The sequence below is a fragment of the Sprattus sprattus genome, assembly GCF_963457725.1.
Source record: "Sprattus sprattus genome assembly, chromosome: 18".
Classification (NCBI taxonomy): domain Eukaryota; kingdom Metazoa; phylum Chordata; class Actinopteri; order Clupeiformes; family Clupeidae; genus Sprattus; species Sprattus sprattus.
In genome coordinates, this window is record NC_137916.1 from 5,647,032 (window position 1) to 5,672,872 (window position 25,841).

At 41.8% G+C, this 25,841-nt stretch overlaps 3 protein-coding genes across 6 annotated transcripts in view; 2 read left to right on the forward strand and 1 right to left on the reverse strand.

Annotated features, from left to right (window-relative positions):
- Positions 1-2,619: 2,619 nt before the first annotated feature.
- On the forward strand, positions 2,620-4,798 carry prl (prolactin; the record flags this gene model as incomplete). Its single annotated transcript, XM_080857106.1, has 5 exons — positions 2,620-2,662; positions 3,029-3,150; positions 3,551-3,655; positions 3,960-4,142; positions 4,613-4,798. The coding sequence occupies 5 exons, from the start codon at positions 2,620-2,622 to the stop codon at positions 4,796-4,798; spliced, it is 639 nt and encodes a 212-aa protein (XP_080713232.1).
- An 858-nt stretch (positions 4,799-5,656) lies between these two features.
- On the reverse strand, positions 5,657-11,922 carry prmt1 (protein arginine methyltransferase 1; the record flags this gene model as incomplete). Of its 4 annotated transcripts, none has more annotated exons than XM_080855751.1 (10): positions 5,657-6,508; positions 6,661-6,782; positions 7,031-7,181; positions 7,316-7,431; positions 7,701-7,788; positions 9,725-9,867; positions 10,111-10,174; positions 10,307-10,462; positions 10,594-10,680; positions 11,889-11,922. In XM_080855751.1, 10 exons carry the CDS (start codon positions 11,913-11,915, stop codon positions 6,425-6,427), a joined length of 1,038 nt encoding a protein of 345 aa, XP_080711877.1. In that variant the 3' UTR covers positions 5,657-6,424. The 4 variants fall into 4 exon arrangements, with proteins under 4 accessions (XP_080711877.1, XP_080711875.1, XP_080711876.1 ...); XM_080855749.1 differs by having other exon boundaries at positions 7,680-7,788; XM_080855750.1 differs by having other exon boundaries at positions 10,594-10,689; positions 11,889-11,915.
- Positions 11,923-15,993: 4,071 nt separating this feature from the next.
- ap2a1 (adaptor related protein complex 2 subunit alpha 1) overlaps positions 15,994-25,841 on the forward strand; it is a 36,615-nt gene continuing 26,767 nt past the window's right edge. The window contains exons 1-3 of the mRNA XM_080856938.1: positions 15,994-16,415; positions 20,276-20,487; positions 24,144-24,337. Coding sequence (XP_080713064.1) covers positions 16,349-16,415; positions 20,276-20,487; positions 24,144-24,337 — 473 coding nt within the window. The 5' untranslated portion in view covers positions 15,994-16,348. The remainder of the gene's footprint in view (positions 16,416-20,275; positions 20,488-24,143; positions 24,338-25,841) is intronic.

Here is a 25,841-nt window from a genome sequence, read left to right on the forward strand (position 1 = left end):
TTCATGAAGGAGGCTGAAGGTAGAAGACATTCTGTTTTAAAAGTCAGAGCTGGAGGTCATGCCTGTGTCTTCAGAAAGGTGTGATATAAGTGCGTGTGTGTGTGTGTGTGTGTGTGTGTGTGTGTGTGTGTGTGTGTGTGTGTGTGTGTGTGTGTGTGTGTGTGTGTGTGTGTGTGTGTGTGTGTGCGTGTGCGTGTGTGTATTAAGGACAGGAGGGGTTGAATGACCTGCACATGGGCTATAGAGATTGTGTACTATACAAGGCCATATATATATATAGGTAAGCTGAGGGTGAAAGCCCATGAGGTGAAACACACACACACAGACACACACACACAGACACACACACACACACACACACACACACACACACACACACACACACACACACACACACACACACACACACACACACACACACACACACACACACACACACACACACACAGGAATACAAATACATACATAGACACAGGGCAAGAGCTGATTTTCTGTATAGGCCACATTTTATCCTGAAAGGGCTCTATTTAAAATGCCCAGAGAACATATACAATTGCCTACAGGTATGTGAACACACAGAGACACAAACTCAACCACACATACATACAAATAAACCACTATCTATAGGGGATCAGTGTTTTCTCCCTAAACAAACACAGGTACAGGCTTCCACATTCCCTTTTTCCTGTGCGCATACAGGCTTTGATATGAGACACACTTTCATTGGGATAGTGAGTACATTAGGACATGTTTGTAGTTACAGTGCTTATAGACACCCTTTCAAATTAGATTAGATTAGATTCAATTTCATTGTCATTGCACACAGTATAAGTACTGAGGCAACGAAATGCAGTCAGCATCGAACCAGAAGTGCAAAAACAGAAGAGTGCAGAGTATGTGCATATGTACATTGGTAATATAAAAATAGATAAATAGGATATATACAGTATGATATAAGATATAAGTGGTATGAACAGTAAGAACATGAGCAGCAATAGTGGTGATAAGTGCAGATGTGATAAAGTTATATGTAAAGTGCAGGCGAAGTACAAGTAAAGGTGGCAGTTGTAGTTATATATGAGGTAAGAGGCATGATATGGTATAAATATGATGAATATGGACAACAATTTTAAATTAATAGATATAGATATGAATACACTATAGGTGAGAAATGTACAGTAGTTATACAACAATTTAGTGCAAATACTCAGTGGCTGGAGGGAGGTGTGGGGCGGTCAGGCCAGGGTAGAGGGGGGAAATACAGTCACTGTAGGTAGGAGTGAGAGGGGGTTAACAGGGGGGCTATCACCGTGGTGCAGAGTTCAGCAGGGTGACAGGAAAGAAGGAACAGAGGGCCCTGTAGCGCCTACCCAGGGGGAGGAGGGCAAACAGTCTGTGGTTGTGATGGGAGCTGTCCTTCACAATGCTGCGCTCCTTCCAAACAATGGTCTCCTCCATTCAAGTCCAAACCTGTATTTCTATCCTCCAGCAGGGTCTTCTGACAACCATATTACTTCAAGACTGACTAAAATTCTACTTCATACAATCAAAAAGGAAAAATGGTTTCCCTAGGAGAATCAGCTGATCATTCATATCAGACCAGAGTCTGATTGGATTCCCGCGGTTGCTTTCCCCACATACTCAGCCATCAGGGAGGGCTAAGTTGGCCATTGGTCAGCCGTGTGACACAAAACACAAATATGTGACATCAGTAAACCTCATTATCCCCACCAGAGATAACCAAAGTAAATCAGTCTGTGGTTTCAAAAATAAGAGGTGGGTTGAGATGAGGACATGGAATTTGGAGTCTCTTCTCTGGCCCCACAGGCTAACATACGTTCATCTATAACAGGGCGGATCAGACACAGAAAAAGCTTTTTGGATGAGTTGTGTGTTCAAAAAAATGAGAGAGGACTTTTGACGACTAAACTGTCACGCAAATTCTTTCAAGGTGTATCCTCTCATTTCTCATGGTACCACCCGAATCAAATTTATAACCAGCCACAGACAGATGGATGAGGAGGAGAGGGGAGCCCTCAAATGGCCATCAGCGACCCTGCACACACACACAAACACACACACACACACACACACACACACACACACACAAACACACACACACACACACACACACACACACACACACACACACACACACACACACACACACACACACACACACACAAACACATATACACACACATACATACAAACACACACACACACACTGTCAGCACCACGTAACCATGCTCCATTAAGTGGCTATGCCTTGACGCACAGAGCACTTTTGAAAAGTCACATAACACCCTTTCAATTACAGGGGGAGAAAGTGGGAGACATATATGTATATATTTACTTACTTGTGTGATTGTGGACTGTGCCCTGACACACCCACAAATAGCCCTCCCATGTGTATTGATGAACCTAAAACAATGTTTTTCATTAGCAAGGTACGGAACAGAACTAGATAAGTGCACAGAGATGCATACAAAAAGCAGCAAAAACCAGTTCAGTCCCTTTATAAAGTGATCCCAAAGACAGATCACCAGAACAAGAAAGAGCAGCATAAAATTGCAGAAAGACAGCAAGAGGACGCAAACAGAAAGACGCTCCAGAAGAATGCCAGCTTACAGGTCCAAGGGTACCAAACTGCATTTGGCAGGTGAGATAGGCCTGCGTATGTAAAGATGTGTGTCAATACATCATTTCTGTCCATTAGTTTGTCCAATTGATTATTTATTTTTCATTTCTTGTTTATTTTACTCTCCTGTTTATATTTTCTGTCTTCTCAGGGACTCTTTCCTCCCTTTTGACAGTCCCTTGTCATTTTTGCAGCATTTGTCTAGCATGCCAGTGAGTTAGTTATCCATATTGGTATGATCCATTTGTCTAGCATGCCAGTGAGTAAGTTATTCATATTGGTATGATCCATTGCTCCTCTGGTCTTCAGTGGTGGTGCTGCTGTGCGTGGCGGTGTCCTGAGTTAGTTATTCATATTGGTATGCTCCATTGCTCTTCTGCTCCTCAGTGGTGGTATTGCTGTGCATGGCGGTGTCCTCTGAGGCAGTGGGCATGACTGATCTGTTGGAGAGAGTCTCCCAGATTTCTGACAATCTGCACTCACTCAGCACATCTCTCAGTAACGACCTTGTGAGTGCTTTATTAGGGGAAACCCTTTATAGTAGTGTGTATGTATTTGTGTGTGTGTGTGAGAGTGAGAGTATGAGTTGTATGGTTGTGTGTGTGCGTGTGTGTGTGTGTGTGTGTGTGTGTGAGAGAGAGTGTGAGTTGTATGGTTGTGTGTGTGTGTGTGTGTGTGTGTGTGTGTGAGAGAGAGAGAGTGTGAGTTGTATTGTTGTGTGTGTGTGTGTGTTTGTGAGAGAGAGAAAGAAAGAGAGAGAGTGTGAGTTGTATGGTTGTGTGTGTGTGTGTGTGAGAGAGAGAGTGTGAGTTGTATGGTTGTGTGTGTGTGTTTGTGTGTGAGAGAGAGTGTGAGTTGTATGGTTGTGTGCAGACTTCCTTACATGTCTTCTTCATCTCTGACCTGCAGAACTCTCATTTCCATCCAATTGGAAAGTTCATGATGCGCCCGTCTATGTGTCACACATCCTCCCTCCAAACACCCAATGACAAGGACCAAGCCCTCAGGGTGCCTGTATGTCTTGCAGCCTCTGCGCCTTTTCTGACCTTAACATTAGTTCTCTCTTGTAGAAATGTTCTATTTGTACCGATAAACCACAGTTGAGAATCTAGAAAGGAAACTAATGCCGCTCATTCCAATGATGCATATGGTGTATATGTAATGATTTTGATATTGCTTTATACAGTAAGATTATAGTACAAAATTATGTATTTGAGCAAAACCCACCTTTGTTTCATTGGCTTTGTAACAAACTGTTCTGATTGATACAACATATGATACAACTGTTTATAATTCATTCAACTGGATTGTCATGCAGGAGTCAGAGTTGCTGTCCCTGGTTCGTTCGCTACTGCTTGCGTGGTCAGATCCTCTGGCTGTACTGTTGACTGAGGCACCCAATCTTGTCCACCCTGAGAAGAGCCTGATCTACAGCAAAACCAAACAACTGCAAGAACACTCAAACACCTTGGGTGCTGGCTTGGAGCATCTGGTCCACAAAGTGCGTGCATGGGAAAGCTTTTGAATAGCTGATTACATTGAGGCCTAGCCAAATGGATATCAGCTCATATGATTGAATGCATATGTTCATGATTGCATGCTAATGTAGTTTATCTACAGATAGGTGTTCTTTGATTCAGTCTAATTCCACTGTAAAATAAATAGGGGCGAATTTTCTTTTACTTATAGAGACATATTTTACCTGGTGTAGCATGGTGCGGGTCATGTAATGTGAAGTTGTGTAATATAGAGATTTGGCCAACAGACTGTGACCTTCATTTTCAATACAATGGAAAAGAATAGTGGAATATGGTGCTTGCTAACCTACCGGGACACAAGCAAATATAACAAGCAAAAAGCAACTTATACCTTTTTAATGTACAGCATGTACTTCAGCATGCTATAGTAAGTAGCCTTGTCTGGGTTGTGGTCCAGATGTAATTTCAATTAAGCACATTTTTCTCTCTGCAGATGGGTCACTCCTCCCAGGACATCTCCTCCGTCCCCTTCAATAACGATCTTGGGAACGACAAGAACTCGCGTCTGACCAACTTCCACTTTCTGCTGTCCTGTTTTCGCAGAGACTCCCACAAGATCGACAGCTTCCTCAAGGTCCTTCGCTGCCGGGCAGCCAAACTGCGTCCAGAGATGTGTTAGAGGAGCTGATGCCATTCTGCTTCTCTCTGAGCCAATCAAGGGGCAGAGCCACGGTGGCATATTAACCGAGGGGAGTGTTAGCTTCCCCTCCAGCAGTCTGATCTGGAATGACCATGTAGTCACACTAAGTTCAACATATGGCTTCAGCATGTGGTTTTCCACAGTTCATAATTTCAATATTGTTAATCACTTATCTTTCTGTTCAGAGAGAAAGGGATGTTTGGGATGACATCTCAAATGTCTACAACTAAACCCAGTAAAAGACTTGAATTTGAGGCTGATGGCATTCCAGATCAGACTGTCTTGTAGCCTGTAGGGCTTAACTCATGCACTTTATTTATAATCACTCTGTAGGCTTCTCTGAAGGTTTACATGAAAGCACTCTTTAGAAGTTTTGAAGGGTTACTTGAATAGAATGTTAATAAATACCCATTACGCATGTGTTATGTTTCCGTTTGTGATTTTGTGGAAGTTGAAGGAGGATAAACAAATCAGTTGAAGAGAACCAAATTGGAATTTTTTTTTTTTATATATATATATATATTTGAATTACTGTTAAAAAGGAGCCATGTCAGCTAAACCTTACAATCGTTATACCAATGTTCTACTCAACAAGGATTGTTCTAGCAGTCATCACAAAATGGCAGAGCTAAAGTCACACAAAAGGGCACCTGACGTCTCAAACTAACAACCATGGAAACACAAGCCGTAACGACTGCCTACATACAAGTCAACTTACAAATCAGAGGTGAACGAACACCTTAAAACCCTGCAACTGAAACCACCCATGAAGTCATGAAAGGAAACCAGGGCAGTCGAGTTTAATATTTTTTTTATTAAAAAAACAAAAAAGCCAGCAAGGAAAAAAAACAAAAAACATCCTGTTGATCACACTCCCCCGCTCCAACATCCAACACACACATACATCAGATCACCACTCCAATCCACCAGAGGGCGCTCCGTTGCCCAATGCACATTTTGGTCAGAATGAAAACACTTCTCATTTAAGTGCTCCACAGTGCTCAAGAGGTGGGAGTGCTCCTTCAACAATACCCCCTCAAAAGAGGGGCCGCACAGTTTACACAAAGAATGTGGACTTCTCAAAACAAAAAAAAACAATGACTAACTTGAAATTTCCCCCATGTAACAAACGCAGACATGCTGATTGGCTAACAAGGGGGGTAACGAGCGTCACAGGAGGCATCTCTTTCAAACAATAAAAAAAGGGAGGGAAAAACAGCACAGGATGCTGGATGTTACCATGACTAACATTCACAATGGAAATCAAAGTGACAAAACTTGGAACATTATGTACAGGCAAGAGAGGGGTCTGTGTGTAAGTGTGTGTTGTTAAAAGACCAATGCTCGGACAAGTAAAATCAACATGTTCTGACTGACTATTGCACAACAAAGTCCCCTCTGGCACCAACTTCTATACAAACAAATGTATAAAAAAAAGCCTATAGTTTGAACAAATATTCCACAAGACAGGAAGTTAAAAATGTTGCTTACAAGTATGCATGACAGCACAGGCTGAAGATGGTCCATTACACACACCTACACACACAAATGAACTCCTCAAATTACCCCTAACACACAGACACACAGAGGGGGTTGGAGGGGGGGTTAACGCATTCTGTACTCTGAGGTCTTAGAAACCTCACAGAGTTGACCTTTGAAGTCGATGTCTACAGTGAAGTCCAGGTCTCGCTGTTAGGATAGAAAAAAAAAAAAAAAAAAAAAAACACCAGCATTAGACAAGAAAGACTAACTGCAGCAATGAAAACAATATACTGTCAACTTTTCCGGCACTTGATGGGAGAAGGGCACTCAGAACACAGGGCAAAACATGCAAGACTCACGTTGTTCTTGACATTGGGTTTCATGTTGATGGTGCCAAAGATCTCCTCTCCAGTCTTCACTGTCAAGTAGTCATCCAAGTAGAACACTGTCTGCTTCCAGTGTGTGTATGGAGACTCTGGACCTGAAAACACAACGCATGAATAATTACTAACAGGCATCAGGCAGATACTGACGAAACACCAGCACTTTATTTAAAATGTGCAAAGATCACCAGGGTTCAAGATGTGTGGAAGACCACAAAGATGTTTTGAAAACTATCCATAAATAACCTGGGATTAAGCTTGAAGTGTATAATAAAATTGTCAATGTGGGACCAAAAATTGGTCAAGGCCAAGCAGCCAAGGGGCTTGAGTACATGATGTGACTCACTGGTGGAGAAGCCGGTGCGCTTGTGGCACCTCGTGAACTCGATGTTGAAGTAGGTGACCAGGGCATGGATGTAGTCGTTGCGTTTGACCTGCAGGCAGAAGGGGGAGGTGAAGGACAGGTCCTCAAGCTTCACGGTGTATATGTCCACCTCCTGGAGAGAACAGGGAGATTCAGAGGTTACCACTCACGTATACAAAGCGACATTAAATCAACCCACCAGACTGTCTAGTAATTGAGAGAGATTAAAACAGAGCGTTCAAACCAAATGTGGAACGGAGAGCTCACCTTGATGAGGCATGAACTGCTGACCAGCTGTTTGGGGTCCACCACATCCACTAGAGGTTCCTTGATGGCCACCTCCTTGATGCAGGACATATCAAAGCCATAGACATTCTCCCACCCTGAAAGAAGGCACCGACTTGTCAAAGAAGCCGATATTTAGTTGTACTTAAGCATTCATATCTAACACCACTTCAGTTTCACTGACAAAATCCCCCAAATGTTTGTACATTAAACTACCAAGTTCCAGTCTGTGCACATCCAAAAATGTCAAATGGAGGCCAAAACTGTCCTTGAAGTCCAAATGCCCTCACACCAATACATAAAAGAAAAGCTAATGCTTAAGGCTAAAATAATGAAACTACATTACAGCATGGCAAGGGGCCCTCACAGTGGATTTTGTAATCCTTGTACTGCCTGTCTTCAATGGCAGTGACATACAGGGTGGCTCTGTCAGGGAAGATAAGTCCATCTGGTTTCTGTAGAAAAGAGAGAAAGCAAGGGTTAAAGCATTTCAGGGTGGCAGATTAGAAGGCTATTCAGAGCACTGGCATTCAATAAAGGCTGCGTAATCGGTCTGTCTGAGTTGCAGAGGTATACTATTAACTGAAGCCAAAAGGCACCCACACACTTAACACAAGCACAACTTCAATGCCATATTGATAATCAGCAGCTAATGCTACCGTGCGGCTACTGTAGGGGTTTAACCTGTGTAATAGACCAACAAGGAACTACATATGGCCAATTACACATGTCAACTGTCCTATGCACGCTAAATAAATAATTAAAAACAAACTTAAGGCGCCTTTCCACTGCAGGAATTTATGGGACTTTATGGCTCTAATGTTTGCAGGTACCCACTGCTCCCTTTTACATTTTCAACCACAGTGCAGGAACTATCAGACTTTGATGTAGCCTAGGCGATAATACAATAGCGATACATATCGCAATGAACACTTCAATAGCAATAAGAAAAATGCTAGATGAGACTAAATGAAGCATGCCTGGTTCAGAGCAAATTAGGCTGGATAGCCCAAAATGAGAACCTGAGTACTACCTTCCTCAATAAAACAAACTGCCAATGCCATCCCTCAATAGTGCCATAATTGACAGGCAAACAGACAGTATTTTATCAGCGGTATTGCTTAGTTGCACCCACTACACGTCGTACGACATTAGCATGGAACATGAGGAAGATATGTGCAGTCAGGAGGGAATTGAGGAAGGCCTTGGATTTGATCATTTCAGTCGCTTCCATCAATTGCAGCATGCAAAGCAGACACATCCTGCTTCTAACGAACCATCAAGAAACAGGACAATCTACAGAGGTAGCCTTTTGAGCTGCAACATTGTGTACAAGTGGACATACACCCAAACATATGTTGTATAGTTAATTCCTCCCACTTTTATTCTAAAATATAGCCTTTAAGATGCTGCCACCTTAAGATAGCAAAATTAAGTTATTTGAATGCAACGTTAATTATGAGCATAACTAAATAATGATAACCTTTATTAACACAGCATAAAACCATTGCATTCCTAGAAGTTAGGATTACCCAAATATTGACACCATTTCATGGAGAGCAAAATTTAAAAAATCATGGCAACTTTTAGTTTTTAAATTAAACTGCACTGTTGATCACTTAAAGCCTTGTCTGGGAAGTCCCGCCCCTCTTCTTCCAGCCAATTTGATTTTGCCTCAGAAGTGGGTCTGGAAAACTTTCTATAGAAGTTCATTTCAGCATTGTAAGGATTGTTGGGGCCAATCCCAAACTGGCTTTTGGCTACCTGGCGCGCCATTGGCGGATTTAAACTAACCACTGCTACGTAACAAAAGCCACTGCATAGAGAGTTTTTAAACATTGGACATGGTGGCCGCCGAAGAACCGCAAAACTTTGATAAGGCAAGTTTTCTTTGAAAACAGAAGAGAAACTTGCCCTGCAACAATTCATACAGAAAAAATATGGGTTTGCTTTATTACCAATCGTTGTATAGTATCGTTGGTCTGATTGGTTAAAGGCGTGTCCAATTACATGACTGAAGTGGACCGCTGTTGAGGAGTTCGCCAGACCAACTGAGCAAATGAAATGCAGTGAAGGGGCTGGGAATTCCGACAACTTAAAGCCTGCATTTCAGCTAAAGTTTTGCTTGTGTTTGAACTCTATAAGCTGCAATTCCCTTACTGTATTTACTGTGTAACACCATCGTCTTCCACTCAAGGGTTAAATATCACAGCAGTTTCAGGGCCACACACAAAATTGAACTGAAAGGGGTCGTACAGGGCTGGTTCCTGCAGTCGAATCACACAAATGTGAAGCCCTTCCCAAAACAATCCGCTAGTTCCCATGGTAAAAAGGCACCTATATTTCATTCAGCTCTCATTTGAAAATATGGTCATTTTAAGTACCACTTACCAGCCACTTGTCACGGGCGTAGATGACGGTGTTGAGCATGGACTCGTAGAAGAGGCAGTAACCCATCCACTCAGAGATGATTATGTCGACTTTTTCCACCGGAAGAGTCACCTCCTCCACTTTTCCTTTGATAATGGTCACAACTGCAATAAAATAAATGAATCAATCATCTTTCACAGCATATAAGGACACCAGAACGTTATTAACAGCACACCCTCCCACCAAAAATGTGTTGATACATTTGAGACTCCAAGTTACGCTGGCTACCTGTACAGGTATATTACAGACATGTGGAGAACGGTTACATCATTTTGCAAATAGGAAGCACTTAAGGCACGAAATAAAAATGTTTGTGTAGAATGATACATGTGCAGATGTTAACTCACCGTGGTCAAGCTTATTTGCCTTCACAATCTTCACAGCATAGTCACATATGCTGCTGCATTCCACCTGTGGGTTGGTGAGGCAAGGTCATCATCAGTATTATATGGCTACAGATCTGCACAAGAAAGAACTGACAATATCCTCAGAAATATTACCCAAGTAGCAACAAAAATGAATATGTTCAGGACATGAACTCACCCCAATAACCATTTTAGCGCCTGCCTTGGCAGCAAACATACAGAGGATGCCAGTCCCACTGCCCACATCCAACACCACCTTATCCTTGAACAAGTGCTTATTGTGGAACATAGAGTTCCTGTAGGTAAGAGTTCGCACCTCATCTTTCAGCATCTCCTACAGGTATATCAAGGAGGTGAGAAGAGAATGGATATGGTTTAATGGATTTGTATGCTTACAAATCTGAACTGAAGCAGCTGATTTGTTCGATCTCATCGTGGGAAATGGGGTAACTGTGGGCCTCTTACCTCGTGGATGCCAAAGTGGGCATATGAGTCGAAGTAGTAGTCCTTGGAAGTCATGTCTTCAGCGGAAGGCTTCACCGAGCCCTCTCCCTGTGAAACCTCAAGAAAATGAGGACGTCTCAAATCAATAAAGGAGCTTTGGGCAACAGCAACAAACGAACACTACAACTGATTGCATAGCCAGGCTCCGTAAACCTGGCTAGTCAACGACGAATGATTAGTCATTGTATGTTAGAGACAAATTCTCGACACGAGCTCGGTTAAAGTTAGCTCACACAATGTCTCATGGATTCTATGTAATGTTACCAATTGATCTCGAGTTGTAATCGAAACCTGTTATAGAGTGAGGCAAGTAAGGTACTCTCTAACATAAGTCAACTTAACCTGCCTTCCAAGGGGAGGCATGCTTAGCCAGGTGCGCTGAAGCACAAAAGACTGGCATCACCTAGCACATGGCATGATAATGTATGAATTAACGATACACAGATTGTAAGCAAATGCTTAAAACGACAGGGACGCTGCAATAGGTGAACATGCGGGCCATGCGTTTTTGTCGACTAATGGACTGGAACAATGTACCGTCAATGGGATGAGAAATTAGCAAGTCAGATAGCTGGCTTGCTAATGCAAATCCACGAGGCCGGGAATAGCTTAGCCACACAAGTTTAGACCTCAACACTAAAAATGGGGAAACAGGTTTGTTATGAAGGACACATTTATCTGACGCAGATATCTGCCTGGGCAAATAAAAAAAAATACGTTGAGCTGGGTGAGTTAACATTTTCAATAAGTTAGCTCGACACGTTAGCCGCTACAAGCTATCGAATAGTCTGGGATAACGTTAACGTTAGTTGATGACCACCAAAGGCTAGCCATTACTTGTCCCGCCAGGTAAAAACCTTTCATTGCCAGGAAGGAGGGTTTACATTTTTACTCGAGCATCAACACTGAAAATCCGAGATGAATGACCCCCAATCATATCAATGAAAATGAAACAAGGCCCAAACGTTGCTAGCAAAAGGCTATCTTGGCAACACGTGTTAGAAAATGAATGAGCTCAGCTCGCTAAAATGGATGCTCAATGTGTAAATCGTAGATCCCTAGCTAGCTACGTCTGCCCGGTGCTGTTAGCCAAGTTTGTGAAAGATGCTAAGACAACATCGTAGTATAACAAATATGATTTCTTAACCATTAAAAAAAAACACAATTGCGGATAGTGTATAAAACAAAAAAGATTAACGTCACTTGACTGCGGACTACAGCAAGACATTGCGATTATATTTGCAAACGTCCCTTACCTCCATTCTGTCTGTGGTCTCCGCCATTTCAATGCTGAACTTGAAAGATGAATCCAGAGAAAACGCACTGACTATGTTAACACACAGTGGGTTGAATCCCGCCCTTTAAAATGAACCGCACTGCACGATTGGCTGCCAGACATGACTCCTCCTTTAGTACGGCATCTCCCATCAGAAATCCACTTCATTGGATGACTCTGTTTCGCTTTGCACACTGATTCGGAGATACAAGTTGTAGGTGGGCGGTGCACTTAAATGTGTACATTAGGCGGGTTCTATAACTTTCAGAAGTATTTCATTGTACGCAGTGTTATTGTTTAATTTAAGGCCAGTCTGGCATTCGTATGGACGGCCTACTTTTAGTAAGTACTACACATGTACATGAACAGTTTGGTTGTTTGGATTTAGACCCACGTTGGTGAATTAGTCACGTTACATAAGAAACATTCAGTGATATAGGATAGACCCCTATGGAGCTATAATAGTGGGCTATTCATGGGTTAGAAACTCCACTGTGAAGCACATCAGTAGCCTAGTTTATTTGCTGTTCTCTGATAGCAGAAGTTGTTTTTACACTTAAAATAGTGAGGCATATTAATGATATTAAGTTTTCTTCATTGGCTAGAGGTGATGTAAGCCTTTGATTGATGGATCAGCTTTTTTGTTCAGTTGTATGTATTTGGCAGGCTTGTTATCGTCTAATATGAAATTATTGTTAGTGCGTAGGCTTTCAGACTTTCAGCACACACACACATGACTATTCCCATCAAAATGAATTTAAGCACATCATCAAAATTACCCAATCTAACAAAAAGATCGAAGAGGTAGTGCACACTTAAATGTGTGTGTTTTTTTTTTTTTTTTTTTAAAGCTGTGAACTAAATTACGATAATAACACACATCAATCCTGGTGTTATTATTGACAAAATTACCTTTTTTTATATATAAATCCGTATTTTATGAGTTGAAAATAGCTCAAGACACGATCTACTGTTTAAAATCATCAAAGACAAATGCTGATGTACATTTGACAAGTTTGTACATATCTATGTCATAATATAGCCTACATTTAGTTTAAGGAAGTAAACGCTCAACCCCTCTATAATATTGAGCAGAAACCCGTCCAGAGCACAGTAATATTCATATAGAACAGAATAGAATATCTTTATTTGTCATTGCACAAGTACAACTAAATTGAGGTAGCAGCTCTCAGACACAAAAACAAAAAAATATATAGATTGAACTTTACATATTTACACTATAAAAACACAAGACATATTTACACAACAGAGAGACAAATACAGCTCAGTTTTGTGCATTGTTAAGTGCTATAATGGTTCTGGGATAGAAGCTGAGAGAGCAGCCAATGACTTGTTGCGCGGTGTTAATGACCCTTTCTGCTGCGGTGCAGCTGGCAAACCACAGCGAGATGCCATAGCTTAACACAGACTCCACAGAGCAGCGGTAAAAGGACACTAACAGTTTCTTTTTTAATTTGTTCTTCCTGAGTAACCTCAAAAAATACAGCTTCTGTTGTGCCTTTTTCAGCAGTGCAGTGGTGTTTATTGTCCAGGAAAGGTCCTCCTCGATGTGAGTGCCCAGGAAGCTTAAGTCTGATACCCTCTCCACTCTTCCCAATTTATGGCAATAGACTGCATGTCCGATATTTTCCTCCTATAGTCGACTATCAGCTCTTTGTGTTGGAGGTGTTGAGGACAAGATTGTTGAAGGTGCACCGACTCCGTAACAGTGGAAGGTCAGAGAATGTATAAAAAATGACTACATTATAAATGTTCACAGTTTTCACTCTCTTCATCCTGTGAACAAATAACAATAATATTAGCTTATAGCAGTACCTTGCGCTAGCCCCGTTTGAGTCTAACAAGAAAACTTTATTTCCAACTTCCAACATGAGCTCATGCTGCAAAATGTATAAACTATACTGATTCCATGTTCTCAGCCATTACTTCATTCACAGTCTTTTCTTGGATTTAGTTTTTTTGGTGCAAAACAGGCACAAACAAATACAACCGCCTGATGACGATTGTCTGCCTCCAAAGTTGTGTTTCATGTTTGATCAAACAAGTTTCTGTGAGATCCTAAATCCATGGAATCACTCTTGTTAAGTATACAAGGCAACTGTGTGGTCCTGCGTCTTGACTGAATCATCTGGTGCGTTCTTATGATTAAAATATGAAATCTATCATTAGGTCTCTCTCATGTTTTTAAAATCTGAAAATCCCCTTGCAGAGCAATTTGACAACATTAGCAAAGAAGCATAGGTCCTATAAGAAGACTTTAAGACAAGAAGACTTGAAAACTATAGTCTTAATAGATCCTCTCTGCCAGTACTAAGACAGGGCATGGACCTCATTAATATTCATTATATCTGTCTGTGAGACAGAGTAACCCCAGCTCCCTAAAAACCTGAAAAAGGAACAAAGAGCCTGTTAGAAAGGAACGGAGCCGTAAGATCCCGCTCCCCAAAAAGAGCCGCCATTCCCATCACGACCTGTCAGTGGAAATGACGTGAATGATGACGGTGAAGGGATGGACTGTCAAAAACCTACCAACCAGGTTGTAAAACCTACCAAGAAAAATATGCCTTAAAATAGTACAAACTACATTACGTCAATTGAAATAGTATGAAAATGGACAAATATGCGGGGGGGGGGGGGGGGGGGGCTACTGAATTGAGCTATACTATAGGACGTTGTTTTCAACATTCAGTAAATGGGGTTAATATAGTATTAGCCCTATCAAATGAAATACACTAGTTCCTATAGGTTCCATGCCTTAAAGAAATATCAAGAAAATGTCCCATACATATTTAAGTCGTAGAACTGAGCTAAAGTGAGAAGATGCAAAATAATAAGTGTTATGTGAACCATGGACATAGCTACGTGGTGGCCAAAGGAGGCTATTGCCATATCTGGCTGAAGCTTTGGCCTCTCCCTTGGTTCTAGACTACCACCAAGAATGACTTTATCCACAGCCACCCAAAACAATTACTGGGCCTATTCTGGCCACCAGTTAAAAGTCTACTACATTTCTTGTGTTAACCTGAACCTGTAGCTCAAGGCTTCGAGATTTCCCAAAAAGTATTCCTTTAGAATTACGAATGTTATCTGGGAACAATGTCTGGCAAATATAAGTGATTGTTCAGTTAATGTCCGACATAACTTGATACAGTTTAAGACATTACACCGGTTGTACTATTGCAGGACCAAGATACATAAGTTTGACCCATTGACATAGCATATATAAAACAATAAGAATAAGGAATTATAGACTACCGTAGTTGCTGAAAGTGAAAGGGCTTGGTTTTACAGTTTACTCAACAAATATTTTCTCAAGAAAATTGATGTCTTATTTTCACACAAATTAAGAGATATTACATTACTGTGATAAAATACTGAAGTCACAAATGTAAGTACCCTGCTAGACAGACCGAATCCAGATAAATAGACAGATACCTAAAATAGGCTGGATGGATAGTTGGATAGATAGATGTCCAGTTATATCAGTGTTTACTCGGGCCAATTAAAATCACAAATGAAAGTGACTGACCTTGAGATGAACCAATGTCTGGCATCACAGCATGCAGAAATTCTCTGTTCGAAAATTGAGTGGTAGGCGACAGGGTGAGAGGCGGGTCGTAATCCGGAGAAGCGCAGGAGTTTGTACCACAGCAAACGCGTTTAGTGCCCGTTGCTTGTGCAGTCACGAGCTACGTCCGGGAATACGGACCGTACGATCTGGCACCTACATTATTGAAGACCACGCATTTAATACATTCAATCCTTGAACCGTTATTTTCACTATCTAGCTGCTGTCGTTAAAGAACATTACTTGATTGCATGATCACGGTCCTGCGGGTGATGTACTCCAATATTTGACATTGCTAGCTAGCTAGCTAGCTGTTTAGCTAGCTTGCCTTGCGTGACTCATGTTCAGTGATCTAGAGTGATAGGTTGTTATTTTGACATTTCTTTTGCTACCTTGTAAAATTACGTGCATTAGAGGAAGAATCTATCTACAGTGACATTTCGCTCCCGTCTTATATTAAACTGAGATACATTTAGATGCGTGTGTTGACGATAAGTCGGTGAAACGCAAATAGGCAGGTTTGAATGAATTAGCCAACGGAAACAGCAGCTAGCTACCGTCGCAGCTATCGTTCAACTAAACCAATAGTTAGCTAGCCACCTCAGGAGGCAGCGCTGCAGCCACAGAATATACGTTCGCTTGAGCTAGCTAATCTCGCTTGCTAGCGTTAACCTTTTACGAGATAGTTAGCTAGCTATTATTAGATATTAGCTAACATTGTACTCCAATACGATAATTCATATAGGTTAGGTTGCAACCCAATATTAGATTGAAATCAACGAGCTAAATAACACACGAGCGCATCACTACATTTACATTTTCTCTGCGATTGAAACGGGAGTGAACCGAAAATGCCGGCTGTGTCGAAGGGAGATGGAATGCGAGGATTAGCGGTGTTCATTTCGGACATCAGGAATTGTAAGTACCCTGTTCTCTTATTGAACCCTATGTTGGCCTTTTTTCTATGGCAGTCCGTATGTTAACAGTTAACATAGTTGGGCGCTGCATATTCTTTACATTGTTAAATTACATTTACATTGTATTACATCTGCATTAGTGCTGTCTTAACAATCATTTGAAAATACTGGCAAATTAGTGTTACTGGTGGAGAGGTCATTTACGCGGTTGTAAAAGCAGCTCTGAATTCCCGTAGAATCTCTTGCTGCTGGCAGAGGGCCGCTAGTGCAACTAGGGAAGCACGGATGGCGATTGTGGAACGTTAGCAAGAATCGGTGTTGCACCGTAGCTCGTTAGGCCGCTACGGAAGACGCTGTTTCTATTTTTGCAAAATATCAACAAATCCATCAGATGTTGCGACTGTTGGTCCTGTCACCTCCTCCAACAGGCAGTTAGCTGTTGATATCGCTCCTCGCCAAAAGGAGTCTATACGACTGTTTTCGCGATAATCCATTTATCAGGCTTTTGACCTGGGCTGCTCTGAGCCGGAGGGTCATGTCGTTAAGATACTCCCTTGCTGTTTGTCATCATTATTTGGCGTTCATGCTCTGTGTCTGAAGTCATGGCCTTCTGATGGTTTGTTAGAGCATATATATGATTTTGTTCTGTTCGCCTGACCTAGTGGCCGCGCGATTTGTAATGAGAGGTTGCTCAGCACTGCATGTAATATTCACATTGCCTTTCGTAAATCTCTTCACATTTAGTGAAATGAAGCATTACGCGTAGTATCTGATGATTGTTATCGCCCGTGGGGTGCCAAATCTCCCCTCATTATCTGTCATCTGGTTTAGAGTATCCTTTAGTGCGATTCTGGGGCGATACAGGCACGGTGACATTTCATTACATTTGAATAGAATGAAATTACTTTTCCTGCTATTATATTCCAAGGGAATATTCATTTTTATCCAAGTTCCTAAAAAAAAATCTTGAGATATTTGAGTACGTTAGTAGCGTTTTGACATGAATTCCTACAGACTTATGAGCCAGATCCATTGAGCAGCATGGACCACATCACAGAGATAATTCCCTCTGAAGTTTCTCTGTGAGCCTAAGCCTTTTACCTCTCATATGTTCAAGGACCTACACGTTTGTTTTCAGAGTTCTGGCTTGTCCTTCCGGTCATGCACATCATGACTTCAAGGTGAAATAATAAGTTATGAAAATTATTAAATGTTTTGGTGGCATAGGAATATGGTCTCTGGAATTCCATACAAGGTCTACTGATATGATAATTAAACACCACGCTCTGATCTCCAAAAAAACCCCACTGTGCTCGCTGATAGGCAGTGGCAGTCCGTTACATTTAGTCAGTACTAATACAATGTAGGAATGCAATGGGACAGTGGGCCTACGATTCAGGAGGTATCACGTTTTTTAAATAACGATATGGTTTCGACATTTTTTTCTATTATTTAAGAAAAAAAAGATTCACCCTTTAAACAGTAAACTATTAATTTTGCCTGTATACAAATAAATCCTTCTATTCAGAAAAATGGCAGCATGAATGACGAGGCCTGGTCCTGGGATGGCTCCCCTTTGGCTTACTTTGTGAGATGCGGCATTTGGCCTTGACAGGAGTCTGTGCTTGCTGAGTGTCTTTTTTAAGTTTTTTTTTTGGTCACAGATTGTTGTTGGATGGCAACTGCGAGAGATTGTTGTGTATTCAATCATGAGTTAACTCTCCTTGCTCCACCTGAGATGCGGCCGGTTGATGGTGACATAAATGTTTATTTTTTTTTGTTTCCCCTCTCTTCTCCAGCTCATATTTGTGCACAGAGCGCTGATAGGCTTCAGGGAAGTTCTGACAGGCTCCAAAGATGTTTAGTGGATCTGAATGTACAATTTGCGCAGTCTGCAGCGCAATAAGCACATTTTGGAAGTTAAAGGGTTATACTGTAGAGCAGTGGTCCCCAACCACCGGGCCGCGGCCCGGTACCGGTCCGTGAGGCATTTGTTACCGGGCCGCACAGAAAGAATAAATAATTTATATAATTTCCGCTGTATTCATTATTAGCGTCTGAGAGGTGTTTTATTTTGAAAAATTACCGGATTTTCTAGGACGTATCATTCGCCTGTGCCTCTTGTCACGTCAAGACGCTTGTCTCGTTCAAGTGATGCGTCACTCAAAAAGAATCCCGCAAACTAGCGAAAATTAGTACAAAACTAAAATCTTTGGAAAGCTTATTTGAAAAGGCCCACTAAGGAGCCTACGGCCTCCAAAACATAAAGCTTCTTTTAGCAGACAATACCAGGAGTCATACTTAAAATACGGGTTTATCGCAACAGGTGATTCTCACGCAACAAGTCTGCTCTGTATAATATGTGGCGACAAGCTAGCAAATAAGCCAATGAAGCCTTCAAAACTGCTTCGGCACAGGGAGACCAAGCACTGATTCAGCGTTATGGTGAGTTGTATTTTTCACGCACTTAACATTCGTAATACAATGGTGTTGGTCGCAAGTTAACGCCACTTCACGTTAATGTTAGCACTGATTCAGCGTTATGGTGAGTTGTATTTTTCATGCACTTAACATTCGTAATACAATGGTGTTGGTCGCAAGTTAACGCCACTTCACGTCAATGTTAGCTTTTATAGACTCCATTCTATCAAACTCGCGCTTGCCTCACGGGTGCAATTGATTGATTTACATCAATATTAATGGATGACATGATTTACAAGTGGTGAAAAATTACACCTTGAAGCCGGTCCGTGAAAAAAATTGCCTCGTTAAACCGGTCCGTGGTGCAAAAAAGGTTGGGGACCCCTGCTGTAGAGGACATAATATGGTGCACCGTTGCATCCCTAGTACACAGGTATACCTCATCTAGACTGACTAAAGGCACAACAGTACATCATTGCTTGCCCAGTCTGTATTTGCATCCAAAAGCTTAGCTTGCAATATTTGTCATTTATATACCCTGGCATAAAAACCCCATAGGTAAAGTCTGGGACATTATGATGTGGAATAGACACCTGCACTATGGAATGTTCTAGCACAGTGCACTGCATCCACAAATGCCTGGTCACCATTCTCCTGGAACCCTCCGCTATAATCCTGATCTCATCAGATCTCGTGTCATTCACTCACACTTCTTGTGTTTTGTAGATTTCAGTTTACTCCTAATCCCAACACAGAATTCCCTGTCTCGGAGCACTTTTATAGGCCTCTTGAGTTTCACAAAGATCCCAAAGGATTGAGGGATCCTAAAGTGTGGTTTGAAAGTGTCTCAGTATGAGTACCCACTCCGCAGTACAGATGTGTTTTCTTAATGCTGTGATATTGACTTGAAGCATCCAATCTGTCAATGTGCACAAGTGAGATCTTGTCGGCTTTTTCCAGTAGGACACCATACCATGAAATCAGTATAAAAATGACTCCTGTTTGGTTTTATCCACGCTGTCCACGCACCAGATGTCCTTGTCCTATACCTGCCTTTCCTCTTTTTGCCTGGCTTTGATACTCACCTACTAACAGAGTATTAATGTAGGTTGAGTCCAAGTGGAACGGTTGAATCAGTGCGGACTTTAGGCTGTCAGATGATGAGCGTAGCTTGCTGCTATTGCAGACATCCCACGGAAGTACAAGCACTAAGAAAAAGCAGGCTAATGTTGAACAGGAAATACATTTGCTACAATGACAGTGGTCTGTAACTGGATGTGATGTATTGAAGAATTGTTGAGTGGCATCACTGTGTTGGAAAGATTAATATAAATGTAAGGCTGTTCATCTTCACCCTCTTAACACATTTCGTTGTGTATCCAATGCACAATGACAAATAAAGTCTATTATTACAACCTCTCTTGCCATTTCCTTATCCAGGTAAGAGCAAAGAAGCTGAGATCAAGCGCATCAACAAGGAGCTGGCCAACATCCGCTCCAAGTTCAAGGGTGACAAAGCTCTGGATGGCTACAGCAAGAAGAAGTACGTTTGCAAGCTGCTCTTCATCTTCCTTCTGGGCCATGACATCGATTTCGGACACATGGAGGCGGTCAACCTGCTCAGCTCCAACAAGTACACCGAAAAACAGATTGTAAGCCAAGATTTATGAACTGTTTTTCTCCTGTCTGGTGTGCATGTATTGATCCCGGTCAGCCAATGGTCATTCTGTATTGTGTAGTGGGTAAATCAGTCGCTTGAACTCTATTGAGGTGTGTGTGTGTGTGTGTGTGTGTGTGTGTGTGTGTGTGTGTGTGTGTGTGTGTGTGTGTGTTTGTGTTTGTGTCTTCACACATGTAATGTAAGGCAGGGAATGTCTGTTCCTCAGAAAACATTAATGAAACCCTCTGTGAATGCTGCCACAAGCCTATGACCCTCAATCCTGTTGGCCTCACCTCTCTCTCTCTCTCTCTCTCTCTCTCTCTCTCTCTCCCTCCCACCCAGTGTGAACACGTCATGTTTAGGTACAAAAGATCAATGAACTCATGGGTCGTGCTTTTTAGGGTGGCCAGCAAGATTCTGGATTGATTGGAAGAAGGCAGCTCTCTGCTGCTCCAGGCATTCACCTCATATATTCACTTCAAAGCCACTTTAAAGCAGGACTTGAAGCAGGAGAGTTTGTGTGTGTGTGGGGCTCTTTGCTCGTTTAGCAGCAGTGTTTTTATGAATCTTTGGATAGTGGAGCAAAAAAATCTGTTCTAGCCCTAGCATTAATTACAGATGTAATAATTACTACTTCATATTTTTATAAAGTAGAAATGTTGAATGGCGAAGAGGCAATGGTACTGAAACTGCACACCATACTGAATACGCTGTGAAATATGTATAATATACACACAGTGTTCAGCATTGCAGTAAAGGGCGTTCACTTGTGGAGATGGCAGGTGCAGCATCACAGAGGATGACTCATGAGTTCGGAAAAACACCAGCATTTGGATATCCTATGAAGCTAAAATATCAGCTTGGAGGTCTATCCACTATCTAAGTAAATTATGGGCAAGACGCAGGCTGTTGACACCAAACACGCACGCCACTTCAAAATGCAATCTCAGCCCTGAAAAGGTGATGTAATTCTGGGAGTGATGTTCCGACCAGCCTCGGGCCTTGGCATAGCATAGTGCAGAGAGAGAGACTTATTGTTTATGTTATCATTTTTATATATCCAAACCAAATGCTTTGGCAATACAGAGACAGAGAGAGAGAGAGAGAGAGAGAGAGAGAGAGAGAGAGACCATAGCATAGCATAGCACAGAGAGAGGGAGATAGAGAGAGGGAGATAGAGACCTTAGCATAGCATAGCACAGAGAGAGATGGAGATAGAGACCATAGCATAGCATAGCACAGAGAGAGAGAGCGAGAGAGAGAGAGAGAGAGAGACTGCGCCTGCGCTGTCATCTAGCTGAGACGAGCTCCTCACTTTAGCCCTTTAGCCTGACTCATTGTTTCAGCTCAGCTTCCTCTAAAAGTGAACCCAAGCACTCAGACCCTACCCATAATACCATTGTCCGCCAATCAAAATAAACCGCCAATACAGATGTTAAAGCATGATTTTGCTGAGAGGTCGTCGAGTGGAGAGATGTTAGTCTGAGAAAAGCCTTGACCCCGTTGCTTGCAACACAATGGAGACCGAGAATGGCCATTAAAGCCTTCGGACTTGTTTCCCATGGTGCACTGGGATGGTGTAGTGTGCAGTGCACACATACAGCACGGGTGTCGTCTGGGCTGAACTCTGGGCTCCCTCTGGAACGCCCATTCAGGGAGTAAGATGTGGCCCCTGGGGGTGTGTGTGTGTGTGTGTGTGTGTGTGTGTGTGTTTGTGTGTGTGTGTGTGTGAATGCAGATGCAGATGCAGTACCACTGGTCTTCAAGATGCAGTCCATGATTCAGTTTCAATTTTGCTTAAGGTTGTTAATATTTGACCACAACAGCCAATCAAATTACACCTCTCCCTTCTGTGCTCCTAAGGCTATGTGTTGATTGGCTGAGGTATACTTTCCATATTTTGCAGCCTACTGCATTGTAAATACAACTAGTCCTAAAAGTTAATTGTTTTCACATTAAAAAAAATCTGACATTACTGTAGTATAGGCTACAATAAAACAAAAAAAGTGACATTGAACAGCTTTTTAAGATTAAGCATGTGTATGAATGGGTAGATGTCAGAGGCATTCATTTGTAAAGCGCTTATTAAGTGCTCTATGAGTAGAAAAGCGCTATATAAATGCAGTTAGTTTACCATTATCCAAAGTAATATACTCAATACAATTCATATGAAGGCCTTTGGTAAATACTAATAATTAATCATTTTTAAAAATTAAACTTGGAAATGTCATCAGATGTTAGATGAAGCATGGAAGCAAAACTCTAATTTATCAACAGGTCTAAAGTAATGTTTATCTATAGGGTTGCTTTGCAGAAAAGCTTCCCTTAAATGAATAAAAAAGCTTAAATGGATATTATTTTCTCTCGACCATGAGCCAGTGCATGCACCTTTGCAGTCAACAGCATTAGTCCACGTTGTTAGTTGTTTATGGAAGGAGGTAAAGTGACTATTTATTTCCATTGGTTGTAGGACCAGTGCTTAATTGGATGTTTAAGTGTTTTATTTATTACCTTTCAGATATCAATGAACATCCCTTTGTACAGTGTAATCTTATTCTTTTGAGCTATGCTCATATTTCTAAGAGGTATTTTTCTGTGCACAAAAAATGGAAAGGTGAAAAAAAGAAAGATCTTTTAGGACTGATGGCAGCAGCTGCTGGGCTTACCTGTAAACAAGAGTGTTTGTTTGGACTTGTGGTAAGTCTTAGGACACAGCTTTACTTTTCTGCTAACTTGTGTACGTCAAATATTAAAAACCCAGTGAACTGCATGGTTGTCATGTTTTGCAGTTTGTGTGTTATTGTGGAAGAGAAGCATTTGGCCAAAGGCAAGAGTTTCAAAAGACCTGCAGAGATGAAGGGAATATTCAGGCAATATAAAGGAGGCATGTGGCCGAGGGACAGAGAGAGAGTTAGTAAGTTTGGGAAGGAGAGTTTCAGGACACTGGAGAAGTTTGCAGCAGATAGGAAGAGGACCGATTTTGAGGAAGGTAAGTGAGTGAGAAGTAATATTCGAGTGAGGCCAGACTAAAATAGACAGACAGACGGCTAGAGCTGTGACCCCGGCACAGAGTTCCCTGTCCTTATTGAACTCCACGCTCTTAATGGAGCTGACTGCTATACCCAGTCCCTGTCTTGCCCTCCGGGGGAGCTACTTTAGAGCGGCCCTAGTACTGCTGGGTGGTGCTTGGTTGACTTTTAATGGTTAATGCGACGTGAAAGTACCATTTATTTTAAAACAACATGGTTTGTTTTTTGTACGCAGTGAATAGAGCAAAATAAATCATAGCTTATATGGTTAGGTTGTTGAGGTTACTGTCACTGAATGAACACAAGCTAAATGTCAGCTGAAATATAGGCTTTAATGAATAATGATGGCGCTGGTACATTCATTTATCAAGTAATTACTGCTGCCATGAAGCCAAGTCAAGAGTTCGCAACTTCATAGTGATATTGAACGGTCGATTGAAAGTCTCTGTCTAATGTTGGTGCTTTCGTTAGAGAAATAAAACATGATTTTTGTTGTGCTCGGAAATGATGTTGTGATTTGACGAGCAAAGGCTGCATGGGCACATGTGTGTGTGTCTGTCTATCTGTTCTGTTACATAGCAAATCTCTCTCTCTCTCTCTCTCTCTCTGTCTGTCTCAGGGTTATCTGTTCATCTCGGTCCTGGTGAACAGCAACAGTGAGCTGATCCGGCTGATAAACAACGCCATTAAGAATGACCTGTCCAGCAGGAACCCTACCTTCATGTGTCTGGCGCTCCACTGCATTGCCAACGTTGGGAGCCGCGAGATGGCCGAGGCCTTCGCCGGGGAGATCCCACGCATCTTGGTGGCAGGGTGAGAATAGGCTCACAGTCATTGGACATTACTGATGCATTTCATTCATTTTTTAGTTTTCCATTTGCGTGTTTGAAATATCAATTGTGAAAGTGTTTGACATTATCTATGCACCAGGATATAATGCTGTACTGGTGTAAGTGACGACCTCATTCAAAGCCTGAAAATGATGCGCAGTGAATGCGCTTTCCTTCCTACACCCTTAGTCTTGTGAGATATTTCAGTTGTGCCATCTTGCATTACAAGACCGCTGCTTCACGGGCCTACAGCACACCAGTCATAACTTTCAACAATTTCTCCAGTTTTCTCATGGCACACTGGCAGTTGTGCTCAATTCCTCAAATTAATCACAAGTGCTTGTGCTGTGGTCTCGCATATAGCAGCCGCAGTAAGATGACTATTAGCAATACAGTTTTGTTGCTGCAAAGGCAGAAAAATGGCAACACAACGCTGTTGTGCTCTAACTATTAGTGAGTAAAGACAGAATAGCAGTAAGATAGATGGAGTAGTCCTGTGTAGACATATTGATTGTGACATTTTCAGTGAGGACATGGAAGGAAGTGATAGTCATACAGCCAAGCTCAGTAGTCTTGGTAGAGAAGCAAAAGCAGGATTTTGTGGTCTAAAACTGCACACTCAGAACTCCTGCTTGAAGGACTGGAATCAGCGTGTGAAAGCTTTGTGTAACGCTGTCCCTTAATCACATAAACTGTGCGTTCAGTCAGGGTTTTTCCTGCATGGAGAAAATTTGGGCGCGCACCTAAGCTGTTTTCCCGAGCGCCCATGAAAAATCCCGAGAGCCTAAGGCAAACAAAAAAAGAGTCGTGTAATAATATTAATGCCATATATACAATAACTGACTTATGAGAGCTATCCAAAGACTGGTGGCTGCCGATTTAGCAGTCAACCTACCTTACTCTGTACGTTTAGATGCTATAGAGGTAGCTGTAAGCCATTAGATGCCTGGGAAATATTTATTATCTATAAATAACAGCTCACCTTTATCTTTTTAACCAGATTTGTAAACAGGTCGCGATCAACAGGTACAATAGGCTACCTTGGTTAAAAATCGAATTACGGTAGAGTCATGCTAGCATTGCGCTAAATAATGAGAGAGCTAACATTAATACGTGGTGTTTACATAAAGCAACTTATGGCATAAATATTATTCTAAAACACCTTCACTAGTTGTTTTAAGCAGATTTGTAAGCAATTCATCACGTTTGCAATGCACGTCAGCGAATATGTTCTGAATAGTATGTTTCAAGAAGGCTACAGCCAAACCCTCATTCTGTTTTGGTCAATAGTAATCGAGATGATAAGTCTGATCTATACGCAACTGTGAGGTGCGCGAATGGACAGAGCGGCCAGCTGCCAATCACTTAATTACTCAACCTGCGTATGCATCCTGACTTCATCAGTCGGCGGTTTCAATATTCATGGCTTTCAATTTATTAAAATAACTGCTATGTTGAGAACTTACAGAGGTGTAGGCTATTACTTG